We start from the raw sequence: 23,996 nt of genomic DNA on the forward strand, positions 1-23,996 counted from the left end.
AAAAATAAATAAATAAGCTAAGTGAACGAAGTAAGAAATGAACAAAGTTTGAGAGAAAGATAATGTAAACAACAAGTTTGAATAAGTTAACAAAATGGACCAACTCCAAACAAAAACAAAGAATAGGCAGCCCAGGAAATTGAATCAACATCAGACATTCCCGTACTGATGATCTACGTCTAGGGTAGATGTGTAAAAAAAACCCATAGAATCACGGAAACTGATAAATGGGTTTTACATGTAAGCAATCGGTTATGAAGTTCAAAAAAATTAAAAAAGATGGACTGATTGTAAACAGAATTGAAAAGGGGAAAAAAATGTGTTCAAAAATGGTCATAGTACCACTGTTAGGGACATGATTAGACGAGTAGGTCTAGATGAAGGTTAAAATCTAGTAAAGGTTTAGCCCGTATTCATCCTGGTGAAGTCAGTAGGTTTGTTGATACCATGCGGTTCAAATGACTTCAACCTGTGCATCCAGAATTTTTCCTTCTGCTTTCTTTCGGTATCTGACCAACTAGGGTCATCATCAATAACCACTACTGTCATGTCCTCCCATCGGTGGTTATTGCCATTGAAATGTGTTGCTACTGGCAAATCTTTTTTGGTTCTGATGGAGGACCGGTGGTTGTTGACCCGTCTGCGAAGGTCTGTTGTTTCTCCTATGCACTGCTTCTGGCAGACATCACAACTGATGAGATAGATGCAGTTATTGGTTTTGCAGGAAAAGTTTCCCAATATTTTATAACTGCGACCCGTGACAGGACTTAAAACCCTCAGTGTCTGAGCTATATTTGCATAATTGACATCTGAGGTCTGAGCATATTTTGAAACCTCCATTGGGTAAAGGGTTATCCAGTTTGGTCCTTACTATCATGTCCTTCAGGTTTCTGGGACGCCTGAAGGATGCCATCAGTGGTTCCTTAAAAACACCAGCCATTCGTTTGTTGGCATGCAGAATGGGCAGGTGTTTCTTCAGAATACCGTTGATGTTCTTGAGGGCGGGATGATACGTAGTGACCAATGGAACCCTGTCATTCTGAGGTTTTTCTTTATACTGGAGGAGGGACTGTCGGTCCTGTAGTGACATCTCATCAATCGCAGATTGTACCTTGCAAGGATCATATCCTCTGTTAGTGAGATGAGTTTTGAGGATTGTTCCTTGTTCTTGGAAAATAGTAGGAGTGGAGCAGATGCGGCGGATTCGCGTAGCCAAACCCTTAGGTACACCTTTGAAAGTGTGGGGTGGATGGCAACTAGATGGCATAAGGTATAAATGAGAGTCAGTGGGTTTGGTGTGGAGATTAAACTCAATTTCCCCGTTTCTAAATGTGGCTGTGGTATCCAGAAACGTGTTATCTGAGGTGGAAATTTCCATAGTAAACTTGATGGAATTATGGAAAGAGTTTGCCATCTCGATAAAATCGTCCAGGCTTTCACGACCGTTAACCCACTTCATCTCGATGTCATCAATAAAATGTAGCCAACTGAGGGGTTTAACTGGTGAATAATGTAGAAGTCTACGTTCCAGTCTCCCCATAAAGATGTTGGCATACGATGGTGCCATTTTTGTTCCCATAGCTGTGCCACTTATTTGCAGGTAGTGTTCACCATTGAACATGAAGTTATTGAACTTGAGGACATGTTCATGAAGGACTATATATATAAATATATATATATACTAACCGTTCGGAAGAGGAAATATTATGTAGACTGAGAGTTCATGAGAGGAAATGTTAGTAGACTGAGAGTTCAGAAGAGGAAATGTTTAGTAGACTGAGAGTCCAAAAGAGGAAATATTAAGTAGTCTGAGAGTTCAGAAGAGGAAATGTTAAATAGACTGAGAATTCAGAAGAGGAAATGTTAAGCTGTCGGAACTTGTCTCCCATCCTTGTGTACGTTGTTTACTAGTATACAATGAAATATATCCTACTGCAGAGAAAAATCTAGGCATTTCATTGGACGATAAGCCTGGAATACGAGGCCATGTACCTTGCCTAGAATAGGTGGGACAGAAAGTGGCTTCGACAAATAAACTTTTTTTAATTGATCGTTCTGCAGTAGGACATATTCGTTATATGGATTCTTGGCAGGGTATATGTATATTCCCTGTCAAAATTTCTATTCTACCGAGCCGTTAGGCGAGCCAAGAATCCATATAACTAATAATGTTCGAAGTAAGCTGATACCTGCACGACTAAAACCATTAGATTTGCGCTGATTTGGTGTTCCGTACTTACCGTCAAATTATAGAACGCTTGCAGTTTTTACGGGAAGATCAGCATGCGGTTTGTCCAGTTTTTATTGCACGGGGAAAGAAAATTGGGACTGGAGCGTGGAAATGATGGAGATATAGTAGACTTGTGTGCAGGAGACCGCAGAATCCCGACAGACTTACGAAGTTTTATTGAGGGAGGAGATAAAAACTTGAAATTTGCTGAAAAGTAGGTCATATACTTCGTAGGAGGATCGAGAAATTACATGTAGCGAAATGGGTCATTTCATACTAAAAATACATTGACATTCGTCAAACAAAGTACATGATAGATTTTATTGTCGATTGTGTTTCGTTATATGTGAAATTCTTCCATTGGATTGAGTGCAAACACTGTATTCAAAATTCATATCTTTGGAATTAATTTTAGTGGGTTTAGAAAGTATTAAATTTTTCCAATTTTTATACGCCCGTCTTTATTTATAAAATAGACGTGACGTATTTTGGTACAGCGATGTCTGTACGTCTGTCTGTCCATCCGTCCGTTCGGGGTTTTCTGTTGTCACATATCAAGCGAAAACTTGCTATGTAGCTTATTTGTGGATCACTCTAGATCATGTTACAATTTTGATCCATTTCGACCTCTCTTACAGGAGTTTTGCCCCTTTATTTGAACATTATTGTTATATGGAGGATACATACATACACTGTAATTTGTCCGGCTAACTCCTCCCACAATTTTAAAATGAGGATTATCTTGTTGTACAGAGTGTTTGTATGGATATTGAAGATGTGCATGCGACATGGGTTTTGATTTCCTTCAATTTTTGAGAAAATTACAAGTTATTGAACTTAATCCGTTTTGAGGAAATATTACATGTACATAGAGAGTACACAATTTGTACAGTGAACTCCTCCAACAGTTTTCAAGTGAGAACCTTCTTAATTTACATCGTTTATATGGGTATTGAGGGTATGCATGTGGCAAGGATTTCGATTTCCTTCAATTTCTGAGAAAATTACAGGTTGAGGAATTCTTATATAGAGAGTACATTATTTGTCTGATTTTCCTTCCGCAGTTTTCAAATGAGGACCTTCTTAATTTACAGAGTATTTGTATGAGAATGGAAGATGTGCATATGGCAAGGATTTTAATTTCCTTCAATTTTGGAGACGATTACATTCTGTTGAACTTGTCCGTTTTGAGGAAATATATTAGATAAAGGACATTGTTTGTTCTTTTAGAAGTTAGGGTCTTTGTAAATAACTTGAAGATGAAAGGATTTTGATTCTCACAACAAATTCTATTTTCTTTGATGTTTTAAATATTTACAGATTGTTGAACTTAGTCAAATTTGGGGAAGTATTTTACAAACAAAACTCTTAGTTTGTTCAACTATCTCTTGTCACAGTTTAGGCTAACACCCTTTATTCATACGATGCAAAGAAAGTATGTTATAGCCTGATGCTACCTGAAGCAAAATTCTACAAATTATGGCTTAAGAAAAACACCTCATGTAAGCATTTTCACGGGCGTATTATGTACCTGTTGTGGTACTCTTGTTCATTTAGCTTAATTGATAAAATTTGAAGAAAACATCTTAAAGCTTGGTTGTGTTTAAAGATATTTTCTCTTGATCGTCGAAAGGAAATGTTCTTAGACAGGGATCGGATGTTCAATTATGATTAGATATAAATTTAAAAGTATCTGAATACTGTACTGTAGGATTTTCCATGCAAGACCGTATATCCAAAATTATAATGTAAAACTTGTTGTTTCTACGGTCAGTCTGGTAGAAGAAAGAGAATGTGTTCTTAGCAGAGATTCTGTGCGGATAGTGGCACCAATTCTAAACCCAGAGAAAGTCCTGTGTGTAGGAATGAATTACCGGGACCACTGCGAGGAGCAGAACGCACCTGTCCCAGAGGAACCTGTTGTTTTCAATAAGTTTCCTTCCTGTATTATTGGACCCACTGACGATTTAGAATATCCAACAGAAACACGGGTATTGTCACTTTTTTTACTCGATCAGAACTGCAACAAATGATACTGTAATAAAGCATCTCCTATGGTTTGTGGTTGGGTATGATTATTATCCAACGAGTTGTGTACTTTATATCCCCGAGCCTTGGCGAAAACACACCGAGTTGGATATAATCACACCCAACCACAAACCATAGGAGATTCTTTTTATCACATATCTTTATCCCAACAGACCATTGAATTCGCATTTCCCAAATATCCTGTTGTGTTTACCTCAACTCGAACTACCTTCGTAGCGTTTGCATCATGCCGCTACAAATAGTTGGTTGGGTAATATAAATAAAAATGAATATTGACAGTCGCGATGTTTAATTCATAAAAAATCATTTTTAAATGAGAAAAAATACATTTTAGGACGTTATACATTGAAAATTGTGTAATTGATAGCGAGCAAAGCTCGCGTCGCGAAACGACCAGCTCGTTCCAATGATTACACATGTAACTCACGTGATCTGGTCTTCATCAGCTGAAAAATGATGGGGACTACCCATAATGTTTATGGAAAAATGTCGCCGTCACTGCAGTATACTTCATTGACAATTCACAAGGTTTCTCATACCTTCGTACGTTTTGTTGTGGATAATTTCTTGGTTTGAAAGTGAAAAAGATCGCAGAAAATGATGACGTTACAATGCACTGTTTACATGAACAGCGTTAATTGATTGCCTAAAGTCGTGTTGCAAGATGAAGATGTTTAGAGTCTTCGCTCGTCTCAACGGTCACACCGTAAAACATATTAATAAAATTGTCAGCCATCCGAATCTGTGTCATATATGACGCGCGGTCGTTTTTGTTGTTGTCCCTCACCCAAACGCGGAAGGGGACATTGGAATACCATTGTCCGTCCGTCTGTCCCACTTGACTTTGTGGTCGCAACTCCTCTGAAACCGCTCAACAGTTTGTAGGATTGTTAGTCACCATATGTAGTTCATCATATTGCACCGTCATTTTGATTCCACAAATTTTACAGGAGTTATGGAACTATTGTGCTTAACTTTTTTTGGCGGCGGTGGGAGATATAGCTACGAGTAGCAATGTTGTTGGATTTGTTGTCAGGGGCGGATCCAGGAATTGCGGTTACGGGGGGCGCCACTTTATGAGGCCGGGGGTCTGGGTTTTACAGATTTTATAGAGCTTTGCAGTCTCCTATTTAGTTATTTGTACTATTTTCTATCAATTTTATAAGGTTAAATTAATAAAATGACGCAAATTTTAAGGGTTTTTGGAAAAAATTAAGTTCTCCCAATAAAGTAATTCAAGAAATCAAAAGATATTGTCATCTATTTCTCCGGGAGTGGAAGAAATGATTGCTTCTTTTATCGTTTAGTACATTTTTCTAAACAAGATACCACGATTTATCTTAAATTTGAAAATTTTAGGGGGGTGTTGATGATGAATTTCCCAACATGTATATCGTCATTTGGAGGATTTGTATGTTTCCTGTGACACGGAGGGTCGTGGATCTTTCATTGTTAGATGTACGTGTGGTTCTTACCTCTGTATCTGTGATGGAATCGTGTTGTGCGCAGTCGAATGTGGTGAATCCCGGGTTCATTGTGGTGCATGGCGTTGGAAAGTAGACAAAGGAGTGATAAAAGATCTTAGTGTGTTCGCTTCCTAATGTGAACTATCGGATTTTCTAACACTTGGAAATATTTGCACAGTAAGACATGATCAGTTATGACAAGGGGGGGGGGGAGCGTTTTCGTTTGAGTTTTAAGAAAAACGACTTCAGTTCATGTCACCTAATGTGGGTTTTTTCTTTCAATGTATTTGTGTTTCATTGATCATTGAGAATATTTTACGATCGATACAAAACATGATCAGGGGGTGTATGCAACGCCGAAGCGCAGGCTGTTTAAATGTTTCGAGACATAATTAGGGTAGATAATGAAAATGACAGGCCTGTTCATTCGATCATCACAAATTACATTATATGTACTTCACATATAAAATTTAATTCATTATTTTGAAATTTTAAAGAATTTATTAACACCTGTGTCATTTCCATCAATTTTTACAAATTTATTTGGGGGGGGGGGGATTCTGTCACCCTGGTCCGTTTCTTATGCACATTACGTCACACTTTGGGATACGAATAATTTATCGTATGTGTGATATCAACTGAATAAATGGGTAAATATGTGATTAAAAGTATTATGAACATTAGGATCCATTTCGGGTGTAGTTTTCTAATTCCAAATTATGTTTCTATTTAAAAAATTATCTTTATCTTAAACAAAAGCTGAATCCTGTTTTTTCTTAACAGAAACTGGATTGGGAAGTGGAATTAGCATTTATCATTGGTAAAGCTGGCAGACATATACAGGTACTTGTCACAGCATTCTTCATTTAATTCCATTATTGTACACCTCATCGGATAGATTATTTTGTAAGTGTTTCAACCCATCAGTTCATTTAAGTACAGTTGATTTAAATAATACAGGCGGCGTAAACCAACTTATAATTCAGGAAGACGATGTTATATTACATATCTTATAATTCAGGAAGACGATGTTATGTTACATATCTTATAATTCAGGAAGACGATGCTATGTTACATATCTTATAATTCAGGAAGACGATGCTATGTTACATATCTTATAATTCAGGAAGACGATGCTATGAAACACATTTTCGGTTTCACGGTAGCTCTTGATGTCACTGCTAGGGACTGGATGAAGGGGGAAAATGGTGGACAGGTGTTGTTGGGTAAAGCCATGGATGGCTTCTGTCCCCTGGGTCCAGCAATTGTTACTAAAGACGAGATTGACGGTAGGTATTTACACGCACGTAATATGGTTATGGACAGTATGATAAAGAGAAAGTAGGTGTACGTTTGGTGGCGCTAGTTTGTACGATTCCATTTCCGCTACAAAGACTTGTAAGAGGGTCAAGTTACGTGATTTCTAGACTTAGAATATTTAGCTGGCCGTGCATACATGTATATTTCACGCGGATAATACTGTACTTAAATATACCTGTACAATAAACAAGTTAATCCCAGAAAACGAAATACATGTACAGTGTATAATATACACGAAAGGTACCAGAAAGAACATTTCTTTAAACCTGTGATTCAAGTCAAGGGAATATGTGTGTGTGTAAGGGGGGGGGGGGGGGGGTAGGTATCAACTTAGTTTGTATCAGTTTATCCTTCGTATATAGGAATAGAACTTCATCAAGTTATACTTTTAAATTTGCTGAAATAAAATTATCTACTGTTTGTACAATGTCAAAACGTTTTTGAACTACATTATAATTATAGATCCTCATAACCTTGGGATCAGATGCAAAGTAAACGGCGTTATCAAACAGAACAGCGACACTAACCAACTTGTGCACAAATCAGCTGCAATAATCGCACACATATCCAGGTAATTGTTACATTGTAATCATCCGGGACTCTTTTGCATGGACATAAATTAAGTTACAGTGGTAGTTGTTTATTAGTTAACTTACATGTAATGCTAAAATGAATATAAAGGTTAATGACTGTTCATTAACATTAGTACAACTCGACCCATCTCGTAATAAATGACAAAATATGCATAACTCTATACAAGTAATTTTGCTTGCACATGCATATTTAGAGAAAGTCAAATATAATGATATAGATTCGATTTTATATCTCGTCAATAATCACGGTACAATTGAGATCAATGGATTTTTCTTCTTCTGCAAAAAAAAAAAAAAAAAATTGTTGAACATCATTCTGATTCCATGAACAAATACTCTGAAGTTGATTCTAAAAAGATGCTGGAGTTCCTCATTGACATTATCTACGTACTATTTAGTAAAGGTAAAAATGATGAGTACAGCACGGACTTCTTGTCACACCAGAGGTGGGATGGGGTGTCCACGAGGTATAACCGGTCACACACGCCGTGAGCTCTATGTCTTGATCCGGTAAACAGAGTAATCCGTGGTCAAAATCAGTGTGTAAAGAATGGTCTAACAATTGGTATGAAACACGACAGACAGCATTTGACCTAATGCCATGTTGTATTGGTAAATTAGATCGTTAGAATTGCCATAGAATTTGCGAAATGATTACTTTAAACAAGACTATTGAAACCTCAGTAACATCAACTTATTTGTTAGCAGCCCGCCTCGATTTATAAAAACATAATCATACGCAGAACACTTGTGTATTGAATCAGTTGAGAGACATCAACACCATATGCAGGTGATAATGGAATATGGGAAGTTGACAACAGAGAAGCTAATTCAATAGTTTTGTTTAAAGTTAGCCTTTCGCAAATTCTATGGTCGTTAAACGATATCATTATAATAGTTTGTCAATACAACCTATCATTGAGTCAAGTGCTGTCTACCCGTATTACAACCTATCATTGAGTCAAGTGCTGTCTACCCGTATTACAACCTATCATTGGGTCAAGTGCTGTCTACACGTATTACAACCTATCATTGGGTCAAGTGCTGTCTACACGTATTACAACCTATCATTGGGTCAAGTGCTGTCTACACGTATTACAACCTATCATTGGGTCAAGTGCTGTCTACCCGTATTACAACCTACCATTGGGTCAAGTGCTGTCTACACGTATTACAACCTATCATTGGGTCAAGTTCTGTCTACACGTATTACAACCTATCATTGGGTCAAGTGCTGTCTACCCGTATTACAACCTATCATTGGGTCAAGTGCTGTCTACCCGTATTTGCTCAACTCTCTATTTTGTATTCCTTATAGGAGTAATGAGATTGTTCATTATCTTCACCTTTCATAAATAGGCAAGGCATCACATGATTTATATGGTATCTAAAAAAAATCGACTATTTTGGTTCCGATTTCGGAATATTGTAATTGTAATTAAAAGATTTATATAGCGCCCTATCAACATTAGTTCTCTAAAGCACTTTACAAATGTGAAAGAAAAGATAATATAAAATCGATGTGCACATACATGTAAATAAAATATTCATAGTGTCAGAATTAAAATGCATAAATATTATTATTAATATATATGCATTTTGGTTTCTGATTCCGGAATATGCCATGCGTTTGAGCATCAATAGGCCTAACGGCAGACAAGTTAAACAAAGACTTGTTAGATTATAGAACGAGATGCAGGGTAAAAGTGATTGATTGATTCGCTCGAGAATTTTTCACTCATATGGAGACTTCACCAAGACCCGTGAAGGTCTTCAAAGGGATTGTTGTCGTGATGTTGTTCTGTTCAGATTACTCTTGTCTTTTCATTCTTTTTTCAGTGTACCATTACTTACTTACTTAGGCCTGTCGTTCCGTGAGGAACATAGGCCATCGACGACAGTCCTCCAATGAACACGATTCTGGACTGCTTTTGCGGCGTCGTGCCAGGTCATGTCCTGCGCTTTTAGTTTTACCTCTGAGTCACGCCTCCATGTGTTTCTTGGACGCCCCCTTTTTCTCTTGCCCTGCGGGTTCCAGGTCAGGGTCTGGCGTGTGGTGCTGGAAGGTGGCTTCCTTAGGGTGTGTCCAACCCAGTCCCATTTCCTCCGTCTGATTTGTATGTCTATAGGTTCCTGCCCTGCTCTCTTCCATGGTTCTTCATTTGGGATCTTTTCAGGCCATCGGATGTTGAAGATGCGCCTGAGACAGGTGTTGTAAAATGTCTGGATCTTCTGCAGAGTTGTTTTCGTCATTCTCCATGTCTCTGTTCCATACAGCAAGACGGACTTAACATTGTTCTTTAGCATGGTAAACGCTGCTCGTGCCTTGCCGATTCTTGACTTGATGTCACGGTCTATACCACCCTGTCTGTCCATCACACTCCCCAGGTAGATGAAAGACTCAACTTCTTTGATGGGCTCACCACCAACTGTGACTGGTAATTGGACAGTGGTGTTGATCTTCATCAATTCTGTTTTCTTCAAATTGATCTTGAGTCCCGTTCCTGCTGATGTTATTACAAGGTGAGTTAAAACAACTGCATCTTGCTGTGGTTGTGCGAAAGGAGAGCCAGGTCATCGGCAAAGTCGAGATCGTCGAGTTGCGTCAGGAGTGTCCACTGTATACCATTGTTACTGCCTGATGTGGTAGTCCTCATGATCCAGTCAATAACCAAGAGGAAGAGGAATGGTGACAGCAAATATCCTTGTCGAACTCCTGTCTTAACCTCAAAACTCTCGGACATCTGGCCAGCATGGGTAACCCTGCATGTCATGCCTTGGTAGGTGTTACGAATCAGGGAGACAAGCTTCTCGGGTACTCCATAGTGTCTCAGTATCTCCCACAGTGTCTCACGGTCCACGCTGTCGAACGCTTTCTCGTAGTCGATGAAGTTGATATAGAGGGGTTACTTCCACTCCAGTGATTGTTCGATGATAATGCGCAGACTGGCTATCTGGTCAGCACATAATCTGTTGCGTTTAAAACCCGCCTGCTGGTCACGGAGCTTTGGGTCGACTGCCTCTTTCATCCTCTCGAGTAGGATCCTGTTGAGGACCTTGCCAGGCACTGACATGAGCATAATTCCCCGGTAGTTCCTGCAGTCCCTCAGACCTCCCTTCTTTGGTAGCTTAATGAGGATGCCTTCTTTCCATTCCTCCGGGACGTTTTCTTCCTCCCAGATCTTCTTGAAGAGGTTGTGCCAGATGTTAACAGCTGTCTCTGTATCAGCTTTGATGGCTTCTGCTGGTATCTCGTCAGGCCCTGCCGCTTTTCCATTCTTAAGTGTGGTAATTGCTCTCCTGATCCCTGTCTTTGTTGGCTTGTTGCAGTCGATCGGGAGGTCTGTATCGGCTGGTTGTATGTCTGGAGGCATATCTGGTGTTGGTCTATTCAATAGCTCTCCAAAGTGTTCTACCCATCTCTTCAATTGTTCTTCTGTTGTTTTGAGAGGATTCTCGTTCTTGTCCTTCACTGGCTTGTCTGTTTGCTGGAACTTGTTGGAGAGCTTCTTTGTGACCATATACAGTTCTCTCCAAGTTTCGCTGTCCCGCAGCTTCTTCAGCTTGTTTGGCCAGATTGTCAATGTGATCCCGTTTATCTTTCCTGATGCTTTTCTTGACTTCTTTATCTGTGGCTGTGTAGTCCTCTTGAGCTTTTGCCATTGCTGTTCTTGTTCGGCTTGTGTTCAGTGCTGTTTTCTTTTCTTTCCTCACCTCCAGTTTCCTCGTGACGTGTTATCAACAGATATCCACTCTTTGTGTTGAGCCTTTCTTCTGCCGATAACTTCTTCACATTTTTATCGCCACACTTCCTTGATGTGCTGCCATTGGGTCTCGATGTTGGTATGACTGTTTGCTAGCTGGTCTTGTAGCGGCTTGAATCTGTTGGACAGGCTGAGGTGGAATGCTGTCCTCACTTCCTTTGTTTTGAGGACACTCACGTTGTACCTTGTCCTCATGTTTGTCGTGTTGTTAAAAAAGTTTAGGCGTAGTCTTACTGCCGTCATCAGAAGATGGTGGTCTGATGAAATGTCTGCTCCTCTCATCACCCTGACATCTTTCCATGCTCTTTGAAGTTTTCCTTCTCTTAGATGAGCTGTTCTCCCAGACTGATGAGCCCCATCTACCCAAAGCACTGATTTTCAGGCGCCAGGTAACCCGCCTCCATCCCTTCTCCTATCAGTAGTAGCAGTTCCGCCGGGCTTGATGCAAACCACACGAGCAGGCTAGGAGCTGGACTTGGTTATCAGAGGCTATTAGAGGCGCACACCATGAGGAGCATTTTATAGACAATGGGAGCTTATCCCCATCACCACCCCTCGGCTATGACAACCTTTGGGACCATATGTAACGAAAGTATACATTAATTTTATAGAAATCCACCTCTCAGGAATGAAAATATTGTATTTAACATACATTTACAGGAGCATGGATCTAGGTAATTTGAACAGAAAAACAACACTTTGCTTAAAATCACCCCTTCTCCTTACACTCGTCAGAAGGGGGTATATGGTTATTCTAATCAAAGTAAATTAACTAAATTCATCTCCAAAGCAACAGTGATGTCATTCTAAGTGGAATAAGACCAATAATGAACATCAGTTCAATATCTATGGTTTTGATAATACGAGCTTTAAAAATGCTTATTTATCTATATCATTACCTGTAGTACGGAGAGGGGTTAATTACAATGCTTATAGCGCCATGTAGTAATTCCGAAAACCAATATTGATATTTTAAAGAAACATTGTTCCTAACAAATGTTACTACAATAATTATGTACTGTAAAAATAACAACAATTTACATGTCATTTATTTTTCAGGGGTGAACATATATATGTTGTGAATAATTGGCTTCTTAAAAAAAAGGGGGGGGCTGCTCGTAAGCAGCCATGCTACTAGTTCATATGGAAGTAAATGGAGATATAAATGTAAATCGTATATCATTTCATACCTTATCTTTAATTTGCTATATTTGTATTACTCCTTTTTTTTGTATCAATTCTAAACACCATCTGAAACATCTGTTCCATTTATTACGGAAGGTTAGTTGGTGGGGGTACTATAACAATTGTAGCATCACAGTTACCATGGAAACCATAAAAGATACTTAAATAATGAGTTTCATCTACTGTGAACTATATCATATCTAAAAATAAAACAAAATCATAGGTTCACTAATTTTCTATGTCCCAGGCAATCCCTACCACACAGGTAAATGCGAGTGTTTTTATCAAGATAAAAAAGCAATGAATATGTATAGGTTGACTATGAAAAAACGTTGATAAATTTGAAGCACTAGAATCTCAACCAAAGGTAACTAAGTATACAAATTCTCTCCGTTTCATTTAGATTCATCACTTTGAAGCCGGGAGATGTTATACTGACAGGAACGCCGCCTGGTGTGGGAATCGCCAGAAAGCCTCCCGAATTCCTGAAGGTGAATAATTATAAAGTTTGGGGACTCTGTGTTAAAGGGACCTCAATACTGCCAAAGTTGTTCTAAACGTGTTTGACTGGGTGTTAAGCACACAAAGATATTCTTTGCACACTAAAACGTATATTCTAGGTCACATGTCATACGGGAAAATTTACATCCGGATTTTTCATTAATGTGAAGAGAAGAACGTCGATAGCTGACCAACAATTTCTAACCCGTTTGTTTAATCATGTATTGTAAGTTGATACGATAATAAGACTTACCACCAAGAATTGTAGATAATGTTTAATTCTTTCCTGTTTATTTAATTTGATCTTGTGAAATAGGTTGTACGTACGTATCTCTAAAATATGTTTGCCCGCTACATCATTTACAATCACTCGCCCTCTAAAACTACACCATGAAATACATTACATGAAGAAGTAATGACACCACTAAATGGGGGTTTTCCGGAAGACGATGAAGTTTCATCGGAATCACTGCCATGATGACGATGGATCCTCCCTCCTTACATGTTTGGGCGTGGGTCATTATCTCGTTTGAGGTCGAGTTGATCGTGGCTGCTTTTCACGATTTCAATCAACTGAGCACTTCAAACTGGAATATTTTGAGTGGATCAGAATACTCATTCATTTACTTCTTAGGCATACTGATTTTCTTTACAGAGAGGAGATGTTGTGCAGTGTGAAATTGACTGTCTCGGGAAGATTATCAACAGAGTGGTGTAGACCACGCGTGTAGATTGTGCAGTGTCGATGTAAATAACTTATTCAATAAAAGAATATGGAATCTTTCATCGTTGTGATATTTTTAGGAATTGCATGCAGAATTAAATGATTTGTTCCTGCACATAGTACATTGTACGGTCTAAAGGTCCGAATTGCACTTTTAGCCGAGTTGCAACGAAGTTGAACTCGGCTATTGGTTTGGTGATGCGGGCGGGCGTCAACAATTGGTTTCCGGATGATAACTCGAAAAGTTTACAATCTAAGCAAATGAAACTGATATATTGTTGGGTACCAGGTAAAAAAAGACCCCTATTGATTTTGGAGAAAAAAGGTCAAAGGTCAAGGTCAGGGTGACCGGAAATAGAATGAAAATTTCAGAAAAATTTGGTTTCCGGATGGTAACTCAAAAAGTTTAAATCCGAATCAAATTATACTTACAGACATTGTTATGTACCAGGTAAGAAAGACCCCTATTGATTTTGGAGAAAATAGTTAAAAGGTCAAGGTCACAGTGACTGAAAATAGATTTAAAATTCCAAAAAAAATTTGGTTTCAGGAGGATAACTCGAAATTTTTTTTAATTTGAATCAAATGAAACTTGGATATATTGTTAGAATAAAATGAATGTTGCTGGGGGGTTTTCCAGTCAATACGATGATTTAGTCATCTTCGAAGTCCTTTGGGCTCGGTGAATATTGTACTACTCAGGCGGCTTAATCACTGTATTGACCTCAAAAACAGCAATATTTGTATAATGTTACATTTTTGATCAATTTGTTAGTCACTGGTATTTGTTAATTATATTGCAAAAAATTGCATAATAAGGTGAAATTTGGTTATAATTCTCATTTTTACTAAGAAATCAGAGAAATGGAAAGTTGTTTTAAAAAGCATTCCTCCTATGTTTCAAACATCAGCTTATACTACCGGCATATGTTTGAGTAACAGGCATTCTGATAAGTTGGGTCTGGTAATAGTGGGGAGAATGATGTCCGACAGCGGAAAACCGAAAAGAGGGTCAGTAAAAGTCTTACAAACATACAAATATTTACAGTATTAGCTGACATTATCTTAATATTAATGCTGTAAATATTATAAATTTACTAGGAATGGAATAAACATGTTGTTTCTCGGCTGCATTTCCTAAAAATAACTTTGATATAAACTAGACTAGTGTTTTTCTTCGTTACGGACGCCATTTAATGGCATGTCACTGTAATTTACAATCTCAATCGGTTACTTGGTGATATTTTGAGTTTTATTCCAAATGTTTTTAGAGGGGATATTTTCCAGCATAATATACTTCATTTGTAATTTTTTTTTTATTGGGCATATTTCACGCCTTATCGTAACAACTTCTTCTACAATTAAGTCACTTCTTATAAGGTCTTGACTCACCTGGATAACGACACCGGGGCTCTGTTTTTCCTTTGTTTGCTGTGTTTGCTTTTTAGGCTTTTTTTCTTTTCTTTCCTTTTTTTTGCCAACAAACATATTTTGCCAAATCATACCATTAATGTGAAGAAGTTTTTTTTTTAAATTTTACTTTCTGCACGCGACAGTTCATTGTAACATTCATTTTGTTTTGATTGATTATACAGATTTAAAACTTACAACACGTGTAGCAGTCTTTCATCATTGACCAAAATATCATTTGGCTCATTATCTTGATAATAATTTCATAGACTACTAAATTCATATTCATACACAAAGACCTAGTCAGTTAGATCTCAAAATGATGGAAGAATTTTATCATGGCAGGGAGTAAGACACGGAGAGACTTAAACATAACTTTGAAAGGCAATGATTATTTTTTAAAAAGTTATGTGTTTTGGCCAGATTTCAAAGCAATCCGGTTTAAAGCTTGATGATGTTTGTCCGTCCGTGTAAAATTGGTTGAATTTCTCTGCAATGGTAAGTGTCACTTACTACATATTTCGCTTGTACTTCATCAGTTAGCAGTTTTAATTTCCATAAATATCGTGTTTCTCTGATTTAGTTCACACTTGAATGATTTTGGTCAAAAATTGACTGTCTGATTTAAAATCAGGCCGTGTCGATTTTGGCGGTTTCTGGTAATTTCCATAAAATAATGCCTGACATTAATAGATTTTAACTCTATTAATCAAACTTTTTGGTGATGGTCGACATGTCGGACTGTCGGACCGTCGGAATACTGGGTTTTAATCCCTCTCTCTCTCTCTCTCTCTCTCTCTCTCTCTCTCTCTCTCTCTGACAAATGCGCTGTTTAACATAATTACTTCCATCATAATAAAGTATCTATAGTATTTATTACAGTATATAGATAAATCATGGGTCCCACGGATTGAACTGCTCTGCCTGTTGACGGTCTCAGCTTCGGATAGGTCCTGCTGTATGTCTGACATAGTCCATAACCGCGGGAAATCTCCCCGTGCTGGCGGAAGTCGCTCCTTTGCAATACGGGAATAAACAAGTCGTACTGGGGAAGACTCCCCAGATACTACACCCCCACCCTCTGTTTTCTCTGAAGCACGGAGAAACGGGTCGAACCAATGGTCAAGGTGGGCGCGACACACCCCCTCGGAGGAACTATCCGAGGACGCCGGAAAGGGTTCCGGCAGGAAAGGTCCGGGTAAATGCCCCGGAGAAAACTGACTGGGACTAATCTAATCCCAGCCGGTGTGGGACAGGGCGAGCCCTGGGTCGCACACCCCTAGCTGAAAAGGACCAACATCTCTAAATCCAGGTGGGGGCCAAGTCAACCTGATGCCTCTGAATTGACGGACTCGGGTTCTGAAAGAGTAATTTCCAACAAGATCCATCTCGAAGTCAAACTCCGCCCCTTGAGTCCAACCTGGGAACCCGAGAAGTTCTCGGGAGACATAGTTCCATGACGCCTCGCTAACAGGGGCACTGTAACCATCCGGAAGACCTTCACCAGGCCCACATCAAGTAAGGCCAGCAGCTGGGGCTTCAACCACACTGATTTCCTCAGCAATGTTAGTAGGCTCCAGGGGGAAATCTCCCCCACCATCCAATGTGGCCTCCTTGGAATTCGACCAAGTTCCAGGGCAAGCTATGGGAGCAACATCAACTCTTGCTGTAAATGTGCTGAGCTTAGTCCCTACCTCAGTGTGGGGGTCCACACTGTACACATTCTCAATGACCAAGTCAGGTGCCAGCACCCATGGTTCAGCCTCCAAGGCAGATCCTATCGCACTGCCTCGGAGATAGACACTTCCTCATCTGAAGCATTGACAATGTTGGTCACCAACGTTCTCTCCCTAGCAGAAGTGTGCGGCACCAATAAGACGTCCGAGATCTGCTTGATCTGAGGGCTGACTACAAAGTCTTCCAACTGCTTATCCAAACGACAAGGGCATAGGACGACTGAAGCAGCTGGGACCCAGATAGACTTCGTTACTGAAACTTGGGCCTGCTGTCCCCCTCCTGGGCGTCGGAACGTCAAAGGGACCTTCTCCTCTCCCAAGGTCATGGTGCCATGCTCCAAGTCTAAATGAGCCTTCTGCTGATGGAGAAACTCCATGCCTAGCAACATATCGTTCTGCAGGGGGCCACATACAGATCAACATGATGTTTTGTGTCTCCAAGGCGGACTCCCACAGGGACAATGATGAAGCCCCTCATCCTGGCATTTTCCACTGCCTGAACCAAGGTCACGTACTGTTTGATGGGAGGCTTGGGGTCAAGCTCCTCGTAGACCCGGGTGAACAACACACTCACCTCTGCCACAGCGTCTACCACTGCCTGTAGTCTCACTCCCTGGACTACCATTTCAACCATGAGTCCGGTGGTTGGGCGTATCTGCCCTATTGACACAGGCGAGTCTTCACGGGATTCTCCCGCATGCTGGAATGGCATGTCCACTGTTCCGCTCTCGGCTCGGCCGCTGACCACCCCAGCCCACATTCCTCCTTGGGCTGATCCTGTACCATAACTGGCTCCGGGGCACTCACAAGGCTTGGGCGCGAAATCCGCACAGTCCTCCTCTTGAGCAGGCGAGGGCTCCAGATCAGATAAGTCCTCCGAATTCTCTGGAAAGTCCTCCCTATTTCCCTGGTTCACTGCCCCAAATCCCGGCAGTTCCGGCACCACGATATCCGCAGGGAGCCTGAATCCTGGCGACATAACCCTGGGAGATGCTTCGTACATGTCCTCCTCCCAGCCTATTACCCAGTCCTCGGATTCCTCCTCCTCCTCGGGTGCCTCCCTGAACCTCACTTGGAGTGTGTCCCTGCAGGAGGGCTCCTGCCTGTGTCCTCCTGCAAACCGACTTGTCCCCGTGCGAGCATCGCACGGCCCTGGCCTAACTGGGAAGCGCTCTGGACCACCCTGACTTCCCGCTGCATAGGCCCTCCACTACTAAACTATGGCTGGCGGGTCTTGGCTCCCCACCCCCTTGGTTCTGATGAATGCGGTTGTGCGTCTTGACCGTCCCTAGGCTTGACCTTGGTCCCCTGGCCCTGGTTCGCCTCAGTTTTCCCCCGCCATTCCCGGCATTCCCGCTTAAAATGTCCAATCGCGCCACATTTGAAGCAGCCTGCGGGCTTTCGGTTGCCGTTTGATGATGGCGATGAAGGTCTCCAAGAGAGGGTCGGCCCTCGGATTTCCTTCTCTAACTCCTCAAGGCGCTGATGCATCTCCTTAAGCTCCTTGTCAGGATTGGGAGCTTCAACCTGAGCTACCTGCCTCACATAAAGTCCTGCGTCTCCATTCTCAGCACCGTAGCACAGCCATGGGATGGCATACACATGAAAATCCGGCACAGACGGGAAAGCCTGGGTAGCCAGGGTAAGCACCCTGTCAGCCCAATGTCGCAATGACTCGCCCACATCCTGTGATGCTGACTGAAAGTTCAACTGATGCTTGAAACCTGGTGCAGATGACCCAATTGTTTCTCAAACCGCCCAGTGATGTCAGCCAAAGAGAGACTGTGGTCTATTTCCATCAACAGGGTGTAGTAGTCGCTTGCTTTCCCTTCCAATGAAAGACAGAACTGATCGTGTTGTTCCATTTCAGTCCACTGTTGGCTGCGGGCCAGGCGAATGAACTTGTGCAGGAAGGACTTCCAGCTAGAATTTCCATCGTACCGCAAATCCTTGTACTGGGGTGCGTTTCTACTGAAGCCCATCGACTGCTCCCCTACACAAGAGTACTGGGGAACCTGGTACATGGTGCGAGATGCTGGAACTAGTCCCTGGACAGAATGCCCAGAGAATGGTGTGTGTCGTTCTGGTTCACCTAACTGGGGTTGAATACGCGCTACGCTACCCCCCTCATCCCCCAACCCGTGGTGCAAGGGTAGGTGAAGGGCCCCTGCTAATGATAGGGAGGAGTCATCATGGTGGGGTAGGGAATAGGTGTGCTAGCGTAACCACCAGGCATGGGAGGTATCAAAGGCTGGGTGTGGGGGACATTCCCCCCAACCCAAGAGTCTTGCACATGGGATGGGTAGGCATGCGAGACTGTGAACCCTGTAAGCAGATTATAGCCCTGGCTGGGCTGTGGGGACTGGCAATTCCCGTAGGTAATCCCTGGCTTCGAAAATGGGGCAACTGGGGAATAAGGGTCAGGAGTGGGGTGCTGCAAGCGTGAATCCAAGCCCAGCTGGGGCAAACCTTGACTAAGCTGGCCTAGGGCCTGATCATCAACCCATGAATGAGGAGGTGGGGCTGACCTCCTTGACACTAGAATGTAGGAATGCAGAGAAGGGGTATGATATTCCGGGAGACTCCCAGAGCTGGGTACATGACCACCCCCCTTGACTGGAGTAGGCCTCACCGGGACATTGGGTATAACTGAGCCCCCACCAGGGGACAAGAAATCCTCCTCCACCTATCCCAATCGTTAAATTCTGGGATGTCATGTCCAGACCCTTTCTTGGGCGAATCTAATCTAATCCCATTAAATTCCCCGGGAAGTCACGCCTACGTTGCATATCCCAATCTACGCTACAACCTTCATCAGAGCCAAACTGCGTGCCAGAAAACCTGTCACCCTCCCTAGAGCCAAACCGAGTGCCAGAAAACCTCACTTCCCCACCTGTGGCATTCCTTAACTTACCTTCCCCTCCCTCAAACAGGAAGGCAAGGACGGCGTGAAATAACGCTCGCCACCGCCTTAGGATACCTGGGAGTACGCGGGTACATTCCGCGTGACCACAGGGTGTGTCCGGGGGAGGGCGCAAGCCCAACCCGCATAACACCTCATCTATAGACATCCATCTCACATGTGAATAATCCTCAAAAAATGTATCAAAAATGCAATCAAGAAATGTCTAAATTGATTCAGTAATAAATAAAAATCCCTGGTAATCACTAAAATCGAAATATATTCCCAGGTAGAAAAAAGAACCCTAAATCTGACACTACCCGCCATAATGGCGACCTAACAACGTGAATGCGGGGAAAGCAAAAAAAAAATGCAATAACCCATCCAGGTAAGTCCGCGGCCTCGAGTTGGGCGCCAATAAAGTATCTACAGTATTTATTACTGTATCTGTACATAAATCATGGGTCCCGCGGACTTAACTGTTCTGCCTGTTGTCGGTCTCTAGCTTCGGGTAGGTCCTGCTACATGTCTGACATATACCATAACCGCGGGAAATCTCCCCGTTCTGGCGGAAGTCGCTCCTCTGCAATTCGGGGAATAAACAAGTCGTACTGGGGAAGACTCCCTAGATACTACACTATTGTGTTAATATGCATCTTGACAAATATAACTTGATCCAATATAGAAATTGGAGCATTGTCGATGATTAACAAATTGGAATTAATTTATTACATAATTAATAGAAGCAAAATACAAACAATCGAATGATTTATTTTTAAAATTTCGAGTAAAAACTACATTTGACAGAGACTTATGTTCAAAGTACTTTGATAGAGGTTTTCATAAAAAAAAAATGTTCATCGGGAGTGTCTGGATAATGCAATGATTTTTGTATAAGTTAAATTCCTAGGGTCTTTGTCGCAGTATAACTAAATTACGGTTAGCTAGTTTGGTTTTGACTTCTTATGAAAAGTGTGAAATATATTGGGTCGGCGTGAAATCAGATCTAGTCTAAGATCACGGGTATCTTGCGCCGACCCAATATATTTCACACTTTCCGCAAGAAGCCAAGCACGTCTGTTGATTTCAAATACACGGATTAGCTGACCCCAATTGTTCTACTGAGGCGAAAACCCCTTCTAATTTGCATGGAATGTACAAGTTATACACCGGTCATTGTTATAGTCATACATCATAGTACCGCTAACCCGACAAACATTTCTTTTATTTTAAATAAGTTATTGAATGACGAAGTATGATTGAACTTTATAGAGGCCCGTGCTAACATTACTTATATTTTTCAATGTATTAGAAGGGGTATGTTGCCGGTTAAGTTGTGTAAAATTCTTGACAAGCAATAAGATAACAACAAAAGGTACACAGAAAAAGTCACAGGAAAAAAAGTCACAATCTGGGTAGGAAAAAAAGTCACAGGAAAAAAAAGTCACAATATGTGTAAAGAGTGCCTATGACCACACCTAGGAAAAAAAGTCACAATTTGTTTTGTTCAAAATATTTGATTGTTTTTTGCCGATATCAAGGGAAAAAGTCACAATATTTATAAAGAGTGACTTTGACCATACATAGGGAAAAAGTCACAATTTGGGTAGGAAAAAAAGTCACAATATTTATAAAGAGTGTTTTGGGTTTTGTTTTGTTTTTGTAAATTGATGCCATTTTGTCTACTTATACAGGAAATACACTGTCTAGAAAAAGGGAAAGGTGCCTTGTGAAGCCACTAATTAATCTCAACAGTCCCTGTCAACAACTGTTGTAAATACTTAAAAGTTAATTACTTTTTATTGGGGTTACATGTATTTGTTTGTTTTAACATTAAAATATATAAACTCTGTTGCAAATGATTAAAAAAAACATGGAATTTTCTAACTTTGAATCAAATTTAAGTAAAACTTTTCTCCTTATATAATATTTGACTTTTTTCTATATATACATGTAGTTTTCTTTCAAAATATATATACTGTGACTTTCTCCCCCTTTGTATATGTGACCCTTTTCTATCAAAATATATACTATGAATTTTTTCCTATACATATAATATAATATATACACATTATGAATTTTTTCCTACATCTATGTGATTTTTATACAAAATATATGTTGTGACTTTTTTCCTACATCTATGTGATTTTTATACAAAATGTATATTGTGACCTTTTTTTTCCTGTGACTTTTTATCCTGTGACTTTTTTTCCTACATTCGTACCAAAAAAAATGTGTGTGTGTGTGTGTGTGTGTGTGTGTGTGTGTGTGTGGTGGGGGTGTAGTAGTCTGAAACTGTCTCAATTCCCCCTTCCGACTTCAATTTCTTAAATTGTGCAGTGAGTAGGTCGCTACAAGCTACAAGGCTAAATCCTTAACTTTCAAGCTTTCGAATTACACCCTCTCCGATTCAATAATTTAAGGATGTAAATCCTCGGTTTCAAATGCAACTAGTTCATGAAAAAAAGACTAATATCAATATAAACAGAAATGACGTAATGATTATTTGGTTTTATTCATATACACTATCGATTTTTAAAAATTTTAATTGCTATATGAAATCATTTTAAAATTTAGATGCATTAGATAATGACAGCAAGAGAGAGAGAGAGAGAGAGAGAGAGAGAGAGAGAGAGAGAGAGCATTAGTACATATAATGATTGATTATACATGTAATAATCATAAATGTATGCAGATACGGGAAGTTTAATACGTTCAGTATAAATCTTGAAAGTACAATTTCTTTCTGATTAATTATCCATCCCCTTTCATTCTGTTTTTTTTCCTTCTATTTCCCATATTGTTTTCTTTACATGTTAACTTTTTCGGCTGTTTCGGGTTAGGACTAATGAATGACCAAAGGTAATATAATAATTACTAAGTTACAAGGACAAAGTATAAGGACAAAACCGACGAACAAGACGTAATTCCAGTTTAGGCAGATTGGAAGTAGACGTGTAGCTAGCAAGGCCAGCTGTCTCGCTTCGACGAATTGTTCGCTGCATGGCTTCATATAGCAAATTAAACAATGGAAACTGTCATTAAAGATAAAGTGGGCGTGGTCAAATACAACGGGTGAATAATTTACATCGGGATCAAATCCAGAAGTAAAAGTAAAACCCAAATTATGTATGGGCGATACATGAATTCTCTACGGATCAGATGAAGTAATCATTATGAATACCTTTCATAATTCCGTTGAAGCAAACTTAACATTAGTCAGCATGACCATAGTGAGTATCTGTATTAGCCTCTAAGGAAAGAATATAAGAATCGTGACATTGTTCAAACCAAGTCACTGAATCTTCATAAACTTGTCTCCAAAATTGTGGAGTAAAATAAATATATCCAAGATGCTGGTGCCACCTTTAATTAATTATGTTCCTATTTCAATCATACATGGAATAATTCCAAAAATGAAAGGCATACATGTATGCATGGTCGATAGGTATGTACATGTACATAAATACTGTTCTGGATAAGACCAAGGTCATAGATTATGGTATACATGTATGTAAGACCTCGCCATAAGAAATCTATACACAATCTATTCATATATTTTAAATAGTCGAGGATACATTGAATAGGTCAGATTTTCATTAAAAGTAGGCCAAACTTCCAGGTCAAGGTCAAACACTGAGGTAAATTAAGGTCTTGCCATAAAATTTAAGATTTTATTAGGGGATGTTTTGCCCGAAATGAAATATTGATTATATGAAGAAAACTTATAAGATATAGCATTGCAAATGATTCTCTAATTTTAGCTTAAATCAGCTGTTTAAAGTGAACACCCCTTTCAAATTTCTTGGACTTGTCCATACAGATGAATAACACACCTGAGTAACCACCTGACAATGCTTTCAATTTTTGCTCAGTATCTATTAAAACAAATTCAATCACATCTTAGAATTATTTATTACAATTAATCTACAAATACAGAATTTCATCATCTCATTCCATCTGATTTACACCATCTCATTTCCTGATTCAGAGGTAAATTGTATCACAATAGAGGGTGGGATGTGGTGGGATTTTCTTCATGTAATCACTATTTCATTTCGGGCAAAATATGCCCTCATAAAATCTTAAATTATAATTCAGAAAACATCATAAGAT

The 23,996-nt window shown here is 40.0% G+C and overlaps 1 protein-coding gene across 1 annotated transcript; it reads left to right on the forward strand.

Annotated features, from left to right (window-relative positions):
- The first annotated feature begins 2,227 nt into the window (after positions 1-2,227).
- LOC125659076 (fumarylacetoacetate hydrolase domain-containing protein 2-like) lies at positions 2,228-13,892 on the forward strand. Its single transcript, XM_048890623.2, has 7 exons — positions 2,228-2,444; positions 4,005-4,221; positions 6,529-6,588; positions 6,872-7,034; positions 7,528-7,636; positions 13,011-13,098; positions 13,764-13,892. The coding sequence occupies exons 1-7, from the start codon at positions 2,284-2,286 to the stop codon at positions 13,824-13,826; spliced, it is 861 nt and encodes a 286-aa protein (XP_048746580.2). The 5' UTR covers positions 2,228-2,283; the 3' UTR covers positions 13,827-13,892.
- Positions 13,893-23,996: the final 10,104 nt, after the last annotated feature.

Source organism: Ostrea edulis, chromosome 9 (genome assembly GCF_947568905.1).
Source record: "Ostrea edulis chromosome 9, xbOstEdul1.1, whole genome shotgun sequence".
NCBI classification, from domain to species: domain Eukaryota; kingdom Metazoa; phylum Mollusca; class Bivalvia; order Ostreida; family Ostreidae; genus Ostrea; species Ostrea edulis.

Excerpts from the sequence above, each read along its gene's own strand:
- LOC125659076 (XM_048890623.2), top strand. The coding sequence starts at position 2,284 with ATGCGGTTTGTCCAGTTTTTATTGCACGGGGAAAGAAAATTGGGACTG. Across the intron at positions 7,637-13,010 it reads ATAATCGCACACATATCCAG|ATTCATCACTTTGAAGCCGG; the intron begins GTAATTGTTACA and ends CGTTTCATTTAG. Across the intron at positions 13,099-13,763 it reads AGCCTCCCGAATTCCTGAAG|AGAGGAGATGTTGTGCAGTG; the intron begins GTGAATAATTAT and ends TTTTCTTTACAG.